Source organism: Bemisia tabaci, chromosome 10 (genome assembly GCF_918797505.1).
Source record: "Bemisia tabaci chromosome 10, PGI_BMITA_v3".
NCBI lineage: Eukaryota > Metazoa > Arthropoda > Insecta > Hemiptera > Aleyrodidae > Bemisia > Bemisia tabaci.
Window position 1 is genome coordinate 25,893,108 of NC_092802.1, and position 18,872 is coordinate 25,911,979.

At 40.8% G+C, this 18,872-nt stretch overlaps 2 protein-coding genes across 14 annotated transcripts in view; one reads left to right on the forward strand and one right to left on the reverse strand.

Moving 5' to 3' along the window:
* The window catches only part of cyc (basic helix-loop-helix ARNT-like protein cyc), a 154,291-nt gene that overhangs the window by 96,372 nt on the left and 39,047 nt on the right, over nt 1-18,872 (forward strand). For 7 of the 12 annotated variants that reach the window (XM_072305556.1, XM_072305548.1, XM_072305546.1 and 4 more), the window contains one exon: nt 16,142-16,267. In XM_072305556.1, the coding sequence (XP_072161657.1) occupies nt 16,161-16,267 (107 nt within the window). In that variant the 5' untranslated portion in view covers nt 16,142-16,160. Of the gene's footprint in view, nt 1-10,835; nt 11,193-16,141; nt 16,268-18,872 lie in introns of those variants that run through there. The other 5 variants (XM_072305551.1, XM_072305550.1, XM_072305553.1 and 2 more) reach the window with 2 other exon arrangements.
* Nucleotides 953-8,885, reverse strand: LOC109044317 (uncharacterized). 2 transcript variants are annotated; one of them, XM_019061979.2, is made up of 3 exons: nt 8,819-8,885; nt 3,012-5,626; nt 953-1,724 (listed from the first exon to the last, which is right to left on the reverse strand). In XM_019061979.2, the coding sequence occupies exon 2, from the start codon at nt 5,597-5,599 to the stop codon at nt 4,991-4,993; it is 609 nt and encodes a 202-aa protein (XP_018917524.2). In that variant the 5' UTR covers nt 5,600-5,626; nt 8,819-8,885; the 3' UTR covers nt 953-1,724; nt 3,012-4,990. The 2 variants fall into 2 exon arrangements, with proteins under 2 accessions (XP_018917524.2, XP_072161175.1); XM_072305074.1 differs by having other exon boundaries at nt 3,012-5,622; nt 8,819-8,837.

The following is an 18,872-nucleotide window of genomic DNA, read 5'->3' on the forward strand; positions in this document are numbered from 1 at the left end:
ATCTAGCGATTTGGCAACCCTGGATTCCTTCCATTTAAACCTATTTTAATTACTCGATTCTTGTCTGAGCACCTGGCCCCTCCAAGAATCGATATATTTCCATAGGCTTAAATGGAGGATAACAATGTTGCCAATTTGCTGGTTCCGCTAATAAGCGTTTTCAAGTTCCTCTCCGCGAGCCATACACTCAACCACTTTTGTCACGCCCTGAAGCAACCCATTTAGGGGCACCTTAAGCCACTAAACGTGCTGGTCGATCTTTTAAGTCTTATAAGATATATTTTTTTTTTTTTTTTTTTTTTTTTTTTTTTTTTTTTTTTTTTTTTTTTTTTTTTGCTTTTTCTGCTATCATTTACTGTGCGCCCATCTGCTCTCTGCAGAAGGAAACAGTTGAATGCAAGGTTTAACATGATAAAGAAGGATTTATCTCATGATAAATGCTAACAGTTTCCATAGGTTTTTCCGACCAGACGCGAGACAGTACTTCATAAATGACCGAAAAGCGGAGAATTCTTCACAGCAATTTATGTATTTTTAACTCTAGTGTGAGTGGTGAAGTATCGCGCGAAACTGAAGGCGTTTTCGATTGGTGACGACAGTTTGGCATAGCTCACAACAACGAGCAACACGTATTACGTGAAGGAATCAAATAAACCGGATCATACCCGCACTGGTAAAAAAAGTAGCTTGGATCTAGAGTCCAGACTCTTGAAAACATTGACAAGAAAAATACTCTTGATTCAAATGGAAATCCGCTTAAATCAAGAGGCTTGGCTCTTCGATTCAAGGAAAAATCCGATTGAATCAAGAGTATTTTTTCTTGTCAATGGTTTTAAGAGTCTGGACTCTTGACCCAAGTAACTTTTTTTACTAGTGCGTCATTTATTTGAAGACGATTCAGGATCAACCAAGGTGCAATGCAATGCATTTGAAAAAACATTTGCAAAAATGATTTTTATTTCATTGTATCGTTCATTTATTGTATTTTTATTTAGTTATAAATATTTGAAACAACATTACAAATTATTTCAAACAATAATCGTCCTGAAGGTTTGCATCAAAGAAGACTCAATAGCTCAACCTAGTAATGGGAGCAAACTCAATAATATAGGAGTGACCATTAAACTCGATCCGGTAGTATTATTAATTACCGCAGAAATGAGGTCTCTCAAGAGGTAAAGGACTTGCAAGGCGCGCCCATACTTAAAACTCGTGTCTTCGAATATTCCTAACTTGGCCAGGAGGCTGCAAAAGGTTATACTCGGGTCCTGAATAACAAAGCTGACGTCGTCATTTCCCGGGCTCTTTATGTTGGTGACGGTGATATTGAGCTTATCCGTACCGTTAATCCGGGTGATTTTAAAGCCGAAAGGATCCGCACCCAAATTCGCTCCACCACCGATAAACGACATTGTTTGGACGCCGGCTCCAGTTCCGGTAAATCCTGGTATCGCGGAAAGCAGTGAAAGATCGCCAAGGTTTCCAGTGCTGATGGTGGGGATGTACATCACAGTTTGTAAAACGATCGCAAAGGCCTTTACACAAAATTGCTGAAATCCTGTGCTATTACCACCGGAATATTCTTGTGAGCTGTTGTATGACGAGCTTGAATATCCTTGTGAGCTACTGTATGACGAGCGTCTGCAAGCGCAGGTGGCCAGCAGGAGGCAGAGACAGAGACAGTTTAGGGTCTTCATTTCAACCAATCTTATTTAGATAACTAGCTGAAATAAACGATCAGAATTCATTATTCTAACATCTCGCTCTAGGTACTTGAAATTTTGATAAGAGAGCATGCATCGGTAGTTAACTCGGTAGAAGAGGGGCAGTGACAAATGCCTAATATTCAAATGAAATGGCTATTCCTAAATGGAACGCGTTTAGCAGAAAGGTACTAAACCACATCACCTATTGCTGAATATAATGAAGATGTTGCATGTGTGAGGAATTTTCGATTTGACTATCGATTCTTGTGTAAAAGTTTGCGAGAAACACGATGGTGCCACTGGTTTTCTCTGAAATCAACTCCCAACCTCAAAAAAAGCTCTCAAGTTGAGGCCAAAATGGAGGGGATATCCCACGCTATCCTGAGAGTCCACATCTACATTAAAACAAACTCTCCATGCAAAGATAGGGAGCAAATACATTGACAGGGCTGCCACTTTATTTGGGGACTCCAAAACTGAAAACACGGCAACCCTGCTAATGTATTTGCTCCCTATCTTTGCACGGGGAGTTTGTTTTGATGTAGAGGTGGACTCTCAGGATAGCGTGGGATATCCCCTCCATTTTGGCCTCAACTTGAGAGCTTCTTTTGAGTTTAGGAGTCAATTTCAGAGAAAACCAGTGGCACCATCGTGTTTTTCGCGAACTTTTACATAAGATTCAACAGTCAAATCGCAAATTCTTCACACATGCAACATCTCCATTGGACAATTTAATTTTTAACAAGAGAACGTTTGTGCGGATTCCTACGTGCCAATTTCAAGACTAGCAGGGCTGTAAGGTCAATTTTTTGGTCATCCTTTGCACGCGTTTTACAATAGAGATGTGAAAATTTTATGTTGTGATTATGCATGCCATGTGTAGACGCCGCGCCGTTTGATGTTTTAATTCGGAGGAATTCAATTCCTTTTGGCTACATCTCGTTTTCCCGATCTGCAAGGAACAAACTCTCCTTGATCACTAATAAAATGTTATAAAATGTTTTCCTATTGTTTGTGCGTGTTTTCAAAATTATAATTAAATTTAGTGGTTTAAATTTTCATAAAGAAGTTTCAAATTTTAATTAAATGTACAATTTAACCTTTATATCAGGAACTTTATTTATGTATTTATTTATTTATTAATATTGGCAAGTTAATTTGTTGATTCGCGACTTTCATGAAAGTATCTAACACTAATAGTTATTTTTGAAGAGTTTTATTTTAAAAACGCTATTCATTTGCTTTGTCTCTGTGTAATAACCAGGCTCTCCTTCTCTCTACTTGAAATTCCCCACAAAGACTCACCCAAGCTCGTTCAAGATGAAGAGATCAACTGGAACTGAGTTTTGGAACGTGTCAAAATCGCTCTCGGGGGCTTCACACCAGAGGCGTGGCGTGCTTTGTGATATATCGATCGATCTGCCATTTAAACGTATGGAAAAGGATCGATAAATAGGACGTTCTCAGCGTAACCTTAATAATCGATTCTTTGCCGTACCTTTAAACGGAGGAAATATCAATAGTCGATCATTCACGCCTCGCCATTGCTTCACACGTGCATCACACTCGGGCGAATAAGCTAATTTAGCGAATCGGAGATAACTAGAAGTCGGTCGCAAAAAGTGTAGCGTGGCCACACACATGAACATTTTCGCGCAATAAAGTTTCCACGACGAATTCACAATGGGACGTCGATGATGATTCTCTCATATTAATGCAAGAAGTCGCACCCTAATAGCGCACCAAAAAACTAGATTACTCCAATTCGTTAAAATTTTTATTTTTAAGACACTCACACTGGGGAAAAAAAAACAGTGGATCTAGAGTCCAGACTCTTGAAAACATTGACAAGAAAAAATACTCTTGATTCAATCAGATTTTTGCTTAAATCAAAAAGAAATCCGCTCAAATTAAGAGGCTTGGTTCTTGATCTAAGCAAAAATTCAATTGAATCAAGAGTATATTTTCTTGTCGATGTTTTTAAGAGTCTGAACTCTAGATCCAATGTGGTTTTTTCCAGTCTACATATAAGAATTAATTAAAAAAAATAATATTTAGCAATTTAAGAAATCAACCCCTAGGCTTTTTTAGTTTTCAAAAAACCTTTGCTAAATGATAAAAAAATGCTCTCCATAATTGGTTTTTCAAACGAAAAACAATAGTATTTAAAACATGTTCTAGAAAATCCCAGCTTTAGCATTCTGTAATTTTAGATCCCTCCAGTAAAGCTCGCCGCAACTTCCGACAACAAGAAATTTTGATGTTCGCGTTTCTTCACATGATTGAGGGAAATTCTACGAGAAAATCCATGACACCACTCCTAAAAACCTCTACGTTCCTTAGTAACACGGATATGAGCCTTTAATATTTCCATAGTTTATCCGAATCTTGTCATTGACTCGCTCCGCTAAGCGCCGCTGCCCTGGTGAGGCGGCTGGTGTCAAAGGCCAAAACGCCTTCAATTCCGTGCGAATGCAATATGGGCATCCATGGAGCCCGAATAGTTGCATCACCATCAAGGCGTTACAGTAAAACTCGTTTAGGATCCGTGTCCGTCGCATCATCGCATGCGACATCAACTGAAGCATTCGTTGTTTTTCTTACACTTTATTACACTTTAACTCAATTCGAAGACGATTCAGAAGCCACCAAGGTGCAGTGCAATAAATTTGAAAGAACATTTGCAAACATGATTTTCATTTAATTGTATTATTATTTTATTTTATTTTTATTTAATTAGAAATATTCGAAACAATATTACGACTTATTTCTAACAATAATCATCGTAAAGGTTTGTATCAAAGAATACTCAGGGAGTTGAAAATTTTCAGGATTTAAGTTAGAAAAGCTGAAAAAGAGACAATTTCTAAGTATTTCACTTTGCATTGCCATTTGGTACTCAAAAGAATCAAAAATCTTTAAAAATAACCCCGTTCTCACAGATTACTCGATTGACTTTTGAGGCTATGTTTATATGTTGAGCCAATCGATATCGACACAATCTCACCTGTCTGATGTACCGAATACGATCTATAAACTTGCATTTGTCTGGGATCCTAAGTTAATTTCCGACCATACTGATATTGATTTGGGATTTTTTGTTAAAATTGTGATAATACAAACAATTTTGAATTTATGAACACTTTTACTTGGAAATTATTATTCCACACTTTTCTCTTAACGTCAGGATTAAACAAGCCTATTTTTAAAAAATGGAAACAAAATTACAAATTATTTTAAACAATGATCACCCTGAAGGTTTGCATCAAAGAATACTCATTAGCTCAACCTAGAGCCGCATTTGTTAATATTGAAGTGACTTTTACATTCGATCCGGTGGTATTATCAATACCAGCAGCAAGGACGTCTCTCGTGATGTAAAGGACTCGCAAAGCGGGCCCGTACTGAAAATCCGTGTCCTTGAATATTCCAAACTTTGCCAGGAGGCTGCAAAGGATTACACTCGGTTTCGTAATAACAAAGCTGATGGGTTGATAAGTTGGGTTGGTGATGGTGACATTCAGTTGGTTTGTATTGTTAGTATTGCTGACTATTACCCCCACAGGAGGTCCAAGTACATTCGCTCCAGCGCCGAAATATGGTATGAATTGGGCGCCAGCTCCGGTGGTTGTTCCAGTATTAAATAACGCGGCAAGTAATGCAAGTTTGCTTACGTCTCCTGTAGTGACAGTGGGGAGGAGCATCACTATTTGTGTAATGGTCGCAAAGGCCTTTACACAAAATTGTTGAAATCCTGTGTTGTTACCACCGGAATATTCTTGTGAGCTGTTGTATCCTGAGCTTGAATATCCTTGTGAGCTATTGTAGGACGAGCGTCGGCAAGCGCAGATGGCAAACAGGAGACAGAGACAGAGGTAGTTTAGGGTCTTCATTTCAACCGTTCTTATTTAGATAACTAGCTGAAATAAACGACCAGAATACATTATTCTAATATCTCGCTCTAGGTACTTGAAATTTTGATAAGAGAGCATGCATTGTGGTGGTTAACTCGGTAGAAGAAGGACAGTGACCAATGCCTAATATTCGAATGAAATGGTTACTCCTAAATGGACCGCGTGTAGCAGAAAGGGACTAAACCACATCATCTATTGCTGAATATAATTGGACAGTTAAATTTTTAACAAGGGAACGTTTGTGCGTATTGTGCGTTGAGACAGAGGCAACTGAGGGTTTTCATTTCAACCATTCTGATTCAGATGTCGAGCTGAAATGAACGATCAGAAATTATTCTAATACCTCGCTCTAGGTACTTGAAATTTTGATAAGAGAGCATGCATTGCAGGGCCGGACTTACCTACTTGCCGCCAATGGGCCGCCTGTATTTTGCCGCACCCTTCTCATTCGTTTTGAAACATCAATAAAAACCCTCAAGTGCCGGAGGGGGAGGGGTGCATAAGACGCGTTTACCTACTCGTGTTGAATACATTTTTTGCGAAAGCCCTGTCAACACTACTAGAAAAATTTCACGGAAATTTGCTTCTTCATTTATAAGGAATGAACCAAAAAATTGAAAGAACAAACATAAATGTGGTTTAATACTTTTAACGTCCGCCGCTGCGCCGCGCCGGACTGATCGCACTGTGTTTGGCGCAATGCGTGAAGTATTCCTGCAGTCTTGTAGGCGCTATGCGTTTCACGCCAACCGCTCCTGACCGCACTGTGTTTGGCGCAATGGGTGAAGTATTCATGCAGTCTTGCAGGGGCAAATATGTGTTACATGCCGACCGCCGCGCCGAGGGCTTGTCATTTTCATCTCAAGTCCTCCTCATCATTCCTCTCTGCGCAAAGCTCCAGGCCAAATTTCGTGCTTAGTTCCTCTCTTAACTCGACTAATTAAAGATGCTGTCTCTTTGTATCACCGAAAAACGACAAAATTAGAAATTACATTACTCTCAGGAAAGAGAGATTTTGTCCCCTTTTCTCATTGATAATTTTTTTTTCTGAATCAGGTTTTTTTTAATACCTACATACAAAAAAATTGCAAAATTTGCCCCTCCCCCCCTAAATTTGCCGCCATTGGCCACGGCCCATGTGGCCACCCCCTTAATCCGGCCCTGATGCATTGTGGTATAGTTAACTCGGTAGAAGAGGGGCAGTGACAAATGCCCAATATTCAAATGAAATGGTCATTCCTAAATGGACCGCGTTTAGCAGAAAGGTACTAAACTACATCAGCTATTGCTGAATTTAATTGGGCAGTTTAATTTTTAACAAGAGAACGTTTGTGCGGATTCCTGCGCGGCAATTTCAAGACTAGCAGGGCTAAAAGGTCAATTTTTCGGTCTTCCTATGTTTCTTCCCATGCATTTTGTAATGGAGATGTGATAGTGTGATTATGCCTGTGTAGACGCCTCGCCGTATGATGTTATAATTCGGAGGAATTTGATTCTTTTTGTCTACATCTTTGGGGAAAAAAGCAGCCCCTGATCACTAAAAAGATTTTATAACATTTTTTCGTACAGTTGTATGTAAAAATATCGAAAGATATACTTTTCAGCGATGATTTTTTTGAGAATGGCACATTAAAGGTTGATTTTAAAATATCATCATGCTCAGAAGCCCGTAAGAAACATCACATCATATATAGAAAGGCCAGAACGGAATACCTCTGCATTCCGAGTGTTGTCCTGTGTTGAAAGTGCCATCTTAAAGCATGATGTAAATATATCGAAAATGTACCTCGAAAATATACATACATATATTGCACAGTGGGAAAAGCTGATAAGCTTCAGAGCGAATCTATTTTTAATTTTCGGCCAAATGCTCTCCTCCGCCTAACCACGTGCAAGGCTCATCCGATTGTTTTGCATCAGAAAGGAGGAGGTGGGAAAGACTCTTAGGTTTCAATGGGATTACGAGTCTCAACTAATTTTTTCCGCTAAAGCTGAAAATAACCTAAGTTTTCTCACAAAATCTTTGGAATATCAAGCTTACAAAATAAAATGGTTTTTTAAAGCTGGAAGACGTCCTTTATGACGATTCAATTGTCTAAGAATCTAGCAGGTGCCGGAAAAAATGTTTTTTTTTTTTATAAATTTTTATTGATATTAACCAATACAATAAATGTCACTACTACCTAATTAACCTAAGGTATCTATTGACTATTTTTAATATTAAGTTAAAGTTTTAAAGGTAAAGAACGTATAATAAGTATTCTAATACGATACTTATTATTCTAACTAACAGTATTTAATACTGCAGTTGTTGTCTTAATATAATAAGAAAAAAATGTAAGGCTATTTTCGACTTCAGCAGCAAAAAATAGGATGATTTAAGCCCATTCAACACCTGAGAAAGTTTTTTTCTCCTTCCTTTTCGACAGAGGCATGGCGCGCTTTGCGATTTATCGATTGATCTGCCCTATAACACCTATAGAAGAGGATCGATATAAACAGGGTGTTCACAACGAACACCTTCATAATCGATTCTTTACCACAGCTTCAAATGGAGAAACATAGATAATCGATCATTCAAGCCTCGCCACTGCTCTTCGACGCGGAACAATTGAATGGGCTTTACACGGTGGATATTAGGAAAAGAGTGGACAATTTAAAAGGCATGCAGTACATAATTCCCTGTGTGTGTTTATTCAATTACAGCAGCCAAAAATGGCTGCTGAGTTTGAAAATGACCGTGGTATTTCCATATCTTGCGAAGATTTTTCGGAAAATCAACTTTTCTCGGATAAGGTCAATTTTGTGGGAAAATGCGGGATTCTCCACGGAGGTCATTTATAGAATCAACACTAAAAATTTACTCATATTTTTGGGCAACTTTTTGGTAAATCTGAGAAAATAAATTGTTGACCCATGTCATTTGTAAACATTTTTGTAAGTTTTTTTACGCTTATTGTCTATTGGAAAACTTGTTTCTCGCAGACGAGGAAAAGAGCACTCTCAGATGAAAGAGACTTAAAAATGGGTGATATGAACTCCGCAAATTGTACGTTTAAGAATGTGTCTCAGACTTTCATGACGCACTAATCGTTATTTTTGGACAGTTTTGTTTTAAAAACTCTATACATGTGTCTGTGTCTCTAGTGTTAACCAGACTCCATCTCTCTCTACCTAAAATTCCGTGCTAAGACTCACCTAGACTCGTTCTTGATGAGGAATTCAACTGGAACTGAGTTTTGGAACGTGTCAAAATTTCTCTTGGGTTGTCTTCCCACGCGCATCACTTTCGGGCGGACAAGCAATGGCGTGGCGTACTTTACGATATATCGATTGATCTACCATTTAAACCTATAGAAAAAGATCGATAAACGGGGTGTTCGCATCGAACACCTCCATGACCGATTCTTTACTGTAGCTTCAAATGGGAATACATCGATAATCGATCATTCACGTTCACGCCTCGCCATTGCGGACGAGCTAATTTAGCGAAACGGAGATAACTAGAAGTTAGCGGTAAAAAGCGGGAATGCAGTGTGGTCGCGCACGCATGGATATTTTCGGGCAATAATGTTGCCTGTCTATATCTCATGAGGAGCAGAAGTTAGTCCGGGAATCTACACTTCACTGGAAAAAAAAACACAAAAAAAACACATTGCGTCTAGAGTCTAGACTCTTAAAAACATCGACAAGAAAAGTACTCTTGATTCAATCAGAATCTAGCTTAAATTAATGTCAGCCAAGCGACGAATTACGATTAAAAAAATTAAAACTTCGGTTCATATTGAAATGTGGTTGACTCGTGTCTCTCGGTTTTTTTGATAAATGTTCACTTTTTCCACATGACATGGTAACACTGCATTCCAAAAATAAATCTAATGTAGCGTTGCGTCAATTGCGTCGAATTAACTATACGTCGTTGAACAGTACAATGGAAATAATGTTAATCTTTTTTCTGCATCGAATTCGTCCATTTTTGAAGATTTTAACACTCACATGACTGCATTGCATCCGTTTTCGGAATCTAATTTATTGGTAATCATACAGAACTCTCGCGTAGCAACAGAGACTTAAACGCAACGATAGAAAAGTAGGATCAGCAGACTCGGCAAATTTTTGACCGTTAAAATCATGAAATAAAACGGATTATATTTAGCAGTTGGGAGCTACTATTCCTGATTCATTTCAGAAACAACATATGTGCTATAAGTTTCCTTATCGAGGTATGTGCTCCTGTCGATAACCCAGAAATAGCGGTTCCTGATTGCAAAATGTAGTCCAGATCATGTGAGCTCACGATTGAGCCTTGTACAATTCTCAGCATCTACGACGTACATTTTACGACGGAATATTCTTGGATGAAACTATAAGAAAACTGAAAAGAGTTATGATCCAGAACCCCATAACTAGTTGTTATAATCTGATCTGATAAATTCAACCACAAGGCTCTTCTCCACGCACAAATTAAGATTCTTTAAGTGGCACTAATTTATTTGATTTCTCAGCCAGTTCTGCACAGAATTCATTGATAAACTCAAGATCTGATCCATGTGTCCAACTCGAGGTCAGCAGCTGAATGTTGGAGTTCCGAGACTTAAAGCTTCCATCTAGAGTACCTATAGTTGTCCATACTCTCCCTATAAAGGTATTCTATTTGTCTCTAGTGCACGGAGAAAAAACCTCGTGCGTGGGACCCGAAGTTTAGGTCATATGGATCTCTGAAGTTTTCGGATTGAGCATCTGAACGCACTTTAGGTCTAGCTGTCGAGGTTCGGATCACACATCTGAAACTTAAGTTCTTACATCTGAAGTACTTCAGATGTGAGAACCAAAGTTTTTCGGATGTGAGAATCGAAGTTTTTCGGATGCGAAAACCGAAGTACTTCAGATGTAAGAACTGAAGTTTCAGATGTGTGATTCAAAAACCTCAGCAGCTGGACCTAAAATGTTCAGATGCTCAATCCGAAAACTTGAGAGATCCAACTTCGGGTCCCACGCACGAAGTTTTTTTCTCCGTGTGGAGAAGAGCTAGTCGTGGAAAGCAAATTTAATGCTATATCAATCAGAACTAAGAATCGGGCATTTCTCTGGTCTGTGAAATAGGGTTTGTGACTTTGGTTCTGGTTTGTGACTATGGTTCTGCTCTGTAACTTTGGCTCTGGTTTGTGACTTTGGTTCTGGTTTGTGACTTTTATTCTGGTTTGCTTGTTGATAGAGATGAGGCGACTCGACTGAGGCGAGCTCGGGCCTGAGCTGAGGAGCGGCGTGAATGGGACGCGCGCGGGACTAGCCGAGCGAGCGTGGGACTAGCCTGGCGAGTCGCGGGTGATGATCGGTGGTGCGGGATGGTGGCGCGGAACTTTTTCTCGCAGGATATCTCCTCGTACACGCGGCACCTGCAGACGTGCGAGTGCGAGGACGAGCCCCCGCCCCCGTACCTCTCCCTCGAGCAGCTCAAGCAGCAGCAGCACCCCGGCACCCCGTCCGAGAGCTCCCCGCACCCCGCCGCCGCCGGCACCGCCGGAGCCCCCGCCGAGCAGAATGTCTATTACGACCTACAGCCCGTCTCCCAGTGAGTGCCCACACATATCTATAAAAATCTAGCCAAATCCAAACAGAATCTTAGAGGGAGGAAAAATGTATTCATGTCCGAATAATATCATGGTAGGGAAGGGGTTGAGATGGAGATGTTGCATGCGTGAGGAATTTGCGATTTGACTGTTGATTCTTATGTTAAAGTTCGCGAGAAACACGATGGTGCCACTGGTTTTCTCTGAAATCAACTCCCAAGCTCAAAAAGCTTAGTTGAGGCCAAAATAGAGGCCAACATATCCCACACTATACTGAGAGTCCACGTCTACATCAAGACAAACTCTCCATGCTAAAGGTAGGGTGCGAATATACATTAGCAGGGATGCCGTGTTTTCAGTTTTGGAGTCCCCAAATAAAGTGGCTGCCCTGTCAATGTATTTGCTCCCTGTTTATACATGGAGAGGTTGTTTTGATGTAAAAGTGGACTCTCAGGATAGCGTGGGAAATCCCCTCCATTTTGGCCTCATCTTGAGAGCTGTTTTTGAGCTCGGGAGATGATTTCGGAGAAAACCAGTGGCACCATCGTGTTTCTCACGAGCTTTTACATAAGAATCAACAGTCAAATCGCAAATTCCTCACACATGCAACATCTCCATTGTGTTTTGATGCTTGTCCTTGTAGATTAGCAAAAAATACTAAGATCTGTCCAAACCGCAACTCTCTAGGTTCAATATTAACCGAGATCTCGCCCTTTGAAAAGTCTGGTTTTTGACGTTATCCACCACGGTAGTGACACCCTTGGTTTCTCTCACCTTGGTTTTATCAGTCAGGAGTGGGAGACACACATTAGCACTGGTTACTCAAAGTGAAACTCTGATGGAACTGATGGAAGGAAGGTGGAAGAAAAGAAGGGTATCACCACCGCGGGGTTTCAGGACATTTTGTCAACGATTTTTTTTCCGCGCACCTTTTTTGTCCAGTAGTTTACGCCCGCACGTAAAATAAAGAACAGTGACTTGGTCCAAGCGTTATACTTTAGTCGGTATGTAAAATTATATTGACAATATGGAAATGAGAAATTGAGAGAGAAGGAGGTGTTGTTATGGTTGCTCATTTTCTAAATGAAATGTTATTACTTTCTCCTTTTGAATCATCTTTTTAAATTGTCATTGGTGAATATTTGGTTTTATTTCTATCCTTAAAATATTGAATGTACAATATACCTTATATATGTATAGGTACTTTTTCATAATTTTTATTTTTTCTTTACGATATTATTACTTCATTTTGAAAACATTTATATTTTTAAAACGTGACAAATATTTGTAAAACCTTTTCCAAGCGACATTCATCTCAATGAGCCGCAGTTGTGCCGACAGAAACTGCAAAAATGAATAAAAGAGGGGAAAAAACCAAGGAGCACGCAATCTTTGGTTTTAACCTATTTGTACGTCGATTTTTTAAAGCCAATAACGTCAAATTTTGAACGTTTCGTTGCGCGTAGATACACCTCGCTGCAGCACAATAAAAGTACAAAATGTAAAAGAAAAAATTAAAGTGCTTTGAAAATCATTAAATTTGACACGGAACCACCAATATTTAAGAAACACACATTATATTATTATTCTCCTTATTTGATAAATTGATACATATTTTTCCCATCAATTTAAATGAGAATAATCAATGCAGAGTGTGCTAACATTTCAAAATCATGAGTTAAAAAACGCTGACTATGCGAGTATAAATATTAAAGCCGAACAGAGCGAAGCGGCATGCTGCCAGCGCGAGAGGCTCACTACGCCTACAAACCTAAGTGGATACTTCACGCATTGCACAATGCTTGAGGTATCCACTTAGATTTGTAGGCGCCAATGCGCGTCTCGCGCTGGCCGCCCGCTCGCCGTGCGGCGGCGCCTGAAGCAACTGTTTCACAACAGCGGTATTGCACATTATCATACGAAATTGAACGTATTAAGAATGACAGGCATCCTTGAAAAGTACAGATCTTTCCTCGCAAAATATATCAAGATACTTATCGCAAACAGGAAAAATCTAAGAGCCTTTAGCTGAGTGAGGCAAAAATAGAGGTTTATCCGGTTCAGGTATAACAAAGTGGGAATTTCTTGAAAGATAATTAAGTCCTGTTACACCAAACAGGTGTAGAGAGTTATAGTGAATTTTGTCTCATGGAATTGACGCTCCCCCATTTTTACCAAAACTCTCAACTATATATTATTCTCTGTTGGACCAAACAGACAAAACAAAAAAACAAGCAAACCCTCATTCCTCCAAGACATTATACATTTTCATCCAAAAATGTCGTGATCAATGGTCGTTTATGTATTTACATGTGGGCCAATTAACTTTGGGTCTCAACTGGCACGTGGACTGAAACTCCCGTGCCGAAAAAACGCGTGGACGTAAATTACTGGAAAAAACAGGTGCGCGGACAAAAAATGGTTGACGAAATGTCCTATAACCCCACCGCGGTGGATGACGTCAAAAACCCGACTTATTCGTCAATACGTCAATATCTCCCGATTTTTGCAAAAACCACAAATTTTACTGTTTTAGAGTAATCAGGAACAGGAAGTGTGCGTTCAGAGTGTGTTAATTTAATTTAAATTGATCGAATTTTGGAGGAAACTCGATTTCGAAAAGGAAGGCACTGCTGTCGTCGGTAACATGTCAACGCTAAGCAAGTAAGGTGGGGTTTTGGCTAAGGGGCTCGACGGATAAGAAGTTCCCAATTTAGACAAAAGTGTCGTTCGTAACGCGAAATTATTCTTCCTGTCATTTTCAGAGCACTGCTAAGGTGTAATGCCCTTTGTCAGTCCACCTTCATCATTGTTACCAGATTGTGCTGAAAAATCAGCGGTTTCCTCCATTAAATTCCATGTAAAAAATCCAAATTTTATCACACAATATGGGAATCTTGAAGTCCATACTTCGACCAGTGCGCGGACGTCAGTGAGTGTAATCGATCCGTTTTGCGATTCAAATCCGCGCCAGGAAAACTGTATCATGCTTAGGGAAAACGCCGTAAGAGCATTCGAATGTTGCCAAAATTCTTTCGATATGTGTGTATTTTTCAAGGAGTTATGAATATTTTTTGGGGGAATTTTCCGACACTTTCTATACAATCGCAAAAAATTATCGGAAATTGGAAGAAAAATATTCACTGATTCCTCAAAAATTCCGCGTCGTATAAAAGGAAATTTTGCAACGTCTGGAGGCTCTTACGGCAATCATCCCTAGCACGAAAAAACAGTTGAACCGCGTTTAGCAGAAAGGAACCAAGCCACACCACCCACTGCCAAATTTAACGGGGCGATTTAATTTTTTACCAGAGAGCGTTTGTGCGGATTCCTTTGAAAATTTTGAGGAATTTGCTTCGTACTATGCAGAATATTCACTGAAATTTGCATAAAAAATTCACACAACCGTTTTCTTGTAAAAAATGAAATTGCTCTATTGAATGGAGATGTTGCACATGGGAGGAATTTGCGATTTGACTGTTCATTCTCATGAAAAAGTTCGCGAGAAACAGGATGGTGCCACTGGTTTTCTTTGAAATCAACTCCCAAGCTCAAAAAACGCTCTCAAGGTAAGGCCAAAATGGAGGGGATATCCCACGCTATCCTGAGAGTCCACCTCTACATCAAGACAAACTCTCCATGCAAAGATAGGGAGCAAATACATTAGCAGAGATGCCGTGTTTTCAGTTTTAGAGTCCTCAAATAAAGCGGCAGCCCTGTCAATGTATCTGCTCCCTATCTTTGCATGGAGAGTTTGTTTTGATGTAGAGGTGGACTCTCAGGATAGGGTGGGAAATCCCCTCCATATGGCCTCAACTTGAGAGCTTTTTTTTGAGCCTGGGAGTTGATTTCAGAGGAAACCAGTGGCACCATCGTGTTTCTCGCCAACTTTTACATAAGAATCAACAGTAAAATCGCAAATTTCCCACACATGTAGCAATGTAACATCTCCATTTGGCAATGGTTGATGTGGCTTGGTTCCTTTCTGCTCAACGCGGTCCAGTTTTCGAAGGCGAAGGATGGAAAGTTTGATTGACTTTAAAATTATTCTTTTCACCTATGATGTGCGACTTGAGAAGGGAAGAATCAAACTCGTAAATAATTGAATAGTTACTCTCGTGTTTGGGTGCGTGTTACATTATGCTCGTGAAGTGAGTTTGCAAGTCATGATTTTCACTCAACTCCCAACACTTTTTACAGTTTTAGCGATTGTTCATTCCTCGGTCTCTGTTTGTTAAGCTATCTGAGATTTTTCCGCAGGCTTGGTTCTGTGCATGAAGAAAATCACGAAGGTTTGACTCATAAGAGTGTGAGATTGAGATTATGTAATAGATTTCTAAAGGCTACTTGAGCTTATTCTCCTTGCGAAAAAAATAAACATAATGTAAAACTCCAAGAAGATACCATTGATAGTTGTAAACATTCCGACGGCGTGATTCCACAACCACGTATCTCGGTTTGCAACGCCGCAGACTTCCTTTCGTACTTTATTTTAAATAGAAAACCATTCAACGGCAGTGCTTAAAAACTACCGTGATTTTTCTTCTCTGCGCGAAGAAAATGCTGCGGAAACTGCAAGGAATGATGTCGAGATTTTCAAATACCGCAAACAAGATACGTGGTTGCGGACTTAGACGGTCGATTTGTAGTTTATATAAAAGTGTTATTTTTGTACTTTTCATCGCGTGATTCGTTTTCTGCGTGAAATCATAAAGGAAAGAAAATTCTTTACTATGTTTTCATTCATTCATACCTCGTCTGGTGGCCCATTTGACAATAAGCATCTGCTGGAAAATTCGCACCCGCGCATAAAGGCCCCTGTCCCCTTTGGCCAGTCACATAAAGAGGGAAAAATACCCTCGTCTTTTAGGTTTTTTATTGTGCTTCTTTACTCTGTCTCGCTTAATTTTTTAAGATAAAAAAGTACAGTCAGTTTTTTTTCTGTTCGCAGGAGCAACTGTTCCGCCAGCATGTACATTGGAAGTGGCGCAGGCTCTGCGACTGCCATGCCCACAGACTCTGTGCCGATTGTCGACAGTTCTAGGGGAGAGCCCAAAAAAAGAAAAAGTTCCTACCAGTAAGTATTTTAACTCCGCAATCCTTCTGAATTTACTACGCATCTCCCATGGAAATGTTTTGAGAGAGCATTTGTTTGGAGTGAGAATGATGAGGACCATAGTCACTAGTCAGCTCGCCTAGGTATGCTTTGGATAAGTGAAAATCAAGAGTAGAGATGGCAAGTTTGCATGAGTCTAAATTATTTGTTATGGTCTGACGTTCCCTGGTAAAAATTGGCGATAGGAGCTGCGTTTCAAAATACCATAGGAGTTCTCATAGTTGACTGAAGAAGGCGATAGAAAATCATATAACTGGGTGTAGAAAGTGGCAAAAATCGTACGGCCGGGCTACCTGAAGCGATAAAAAGCTATACAGCCGGGCTATTAGTTCCTATCGCCGGACTTTACATTTATCGCCTGGCTGTTGCTTTTTCGCCATCGGCTATAAAAGGCTATAAGAAATTGTGTAGAAATTCGTGTGCTTTGTAAATCCTTAAGTTTTTATGGAATCACCCTAATATTTACAAAACGCACATTATATTTTCCTTTACTACATATTTTTTTTCATCAATTGAAATGAGAATAATCTGTGGCGGCCAATCACCGCCTCTCCAGCGCGGCGCATCCCGCGCTCGCCCGTGATTGGCCGACACGGTCGCACCCCGAGGGTATAAGACCAGCGCCCCCGGCCACCTACGGCACTCGTGCTCAGTCCTCCAGTCAGTCAAGACCAGTCACGCTGCTCCAGTCTTCGCTCGCTCCAGACGCCATCCATCCTGTCTCTCATCACCATCTAAAACGGCCCTTTTCAGGGCCACCACATCACTTGAGCACCCACAGTGGTGACTCCCGACGTTCTTTGAAATCACGCTCCGACTGCGCTCTCTTGCTATTCTAGCCAATCTCCTACTCAACTCGTCACACCTCTTGAACAATCATGAGCATCCCTACATTGACCGACGAAGACATGCAAGATCCAGCAAAGGTAAAACAATACCTGGCTGATGCTGAAGCTCTACAAGTTCAGTCCTCTTCTCGCTGCAAACTACTCGAGGAAAATCTAAATCTCCTCCGCCAAGAAATGGAGTTCATCAGAGACGCTAAACGCAAGCTGGAAGAGGAACAAAGTCTCTCCACCTCAGCCAACAAACAAATCATAAAGCGAAAAATCAAATTGCCTGCATTTCGCCCCGAAATGCCAGACCTATGGTTCATTCAAATCGAAGCCATTTTTGCCGATTACGGCATAAACGCTGAGATTGATAAATATCGTACCGTTATCAGTCAAAGCGAAGGATCATGGCTGGTCGAAATAAACGATTTAATCCGAGCTGGACCTAGTGTAAACATTCCTTACACCACTCTGAAGAAGGAGATAATCAACCGCTTCTCACTAAGCGAAAATTCACGCCTCAAGAAACTACTCGAAGAGGAGGAAATCGGCGATTTGAAACCATCCCAATTCTTACGCAGACTCAAAACTGTCGCTGGCAGCACACCAATTGCTGACAACATCATGAAACCACTATGGCTAAGTAGGCTACCCGCCTACGTGCAAGGCATTTTGCAAGCCCAACCCAGCAACAACACGCTGACTGAGATAGCCGATGTGGCAGACCGAATTGCGGAAACCATCCCTCATTCCGTTCATTCCACTTCCGCCACAAATCAAACCATCCCTCCTCCTTCAGTTCACCAAATCTCCAAACCTGCTGACCCTTTAACCGACATCAAAGAAATGCTAACAGCTCTCAGTCACAAATTTGACCTCTTAGACGTCAAAGTCAAGAACCTGGAGAGGAATATCGATAGAAGCAGAAGCCGTTCCCGCTCCAAATCTCGCTCACGCTACAGTTCACCCAAGCCGTTCAAATCCGAGAAAGGATATTGTTTCTATCATGAGAATTTCGGAAAAGAAGCTCGCAAGTGCCATCAACCATGCAAATACCTTAGCTCAACAAACGACAACGGCAGCCAATAGTGGCGGCTGCTGGCTGCCCCACACGGTCCAACCGCCTCTTCATTAAAGACAGAGACAGCAACAACAGCTTCCTAATAGACACAGGGTCTGATTTAAGCTGTTTCCCTAGACGTCTCTTACCTGGCCATTTCAAACCAACAAACTATGAACTAAAAGCAGCGAACGAATCATTCATCAAAACCTATGGGTTCCTGCCCATGAACTTAAACCTCGGCCTACGACGCGCTTTTTCCTGGCGGTTCATCATCGCTGACGTCGACGTTCCCATCATTGGCGCAGACTTCCTAGCCGAATACCATCTTCTCCCGGATTGCCACAAGATGAAGCTTGTGGACGGGGTTACCTCACTCTCAGCCCAAGGAAGCCAAGCAACCAGCGACCAACCTAGCGTTAAAGAAATATCGGCCACCAACTGCAGCATCCTAGCAGAATTCCCAGAACTGACTCGCCCGCCAGGCAGCCCAAAACCCGACAAGGTTCCTCACTCAACACGGCACTTCATCCGCACAACAGAGGGACCCCCTGTCTCATCCCGCCCTCGCCGCCTCCGACCCAAGCTATACCGAATCGCTAAAGCTGAGTTCGAGGCAATGCTCAATGAAGGGACCATCAAGAGATCCGAAAGCGCCTGGTCTTCACCTCTT

Coding starts and splice junctions, on each gene's coding strand:
- LOC109044317 (XM_019061979.2), bottom strand. CDS start 5,599: ATGAAGACCCTAAACTACCTCTGTCTCTGTCTCCTGTTTGCCATCTGC.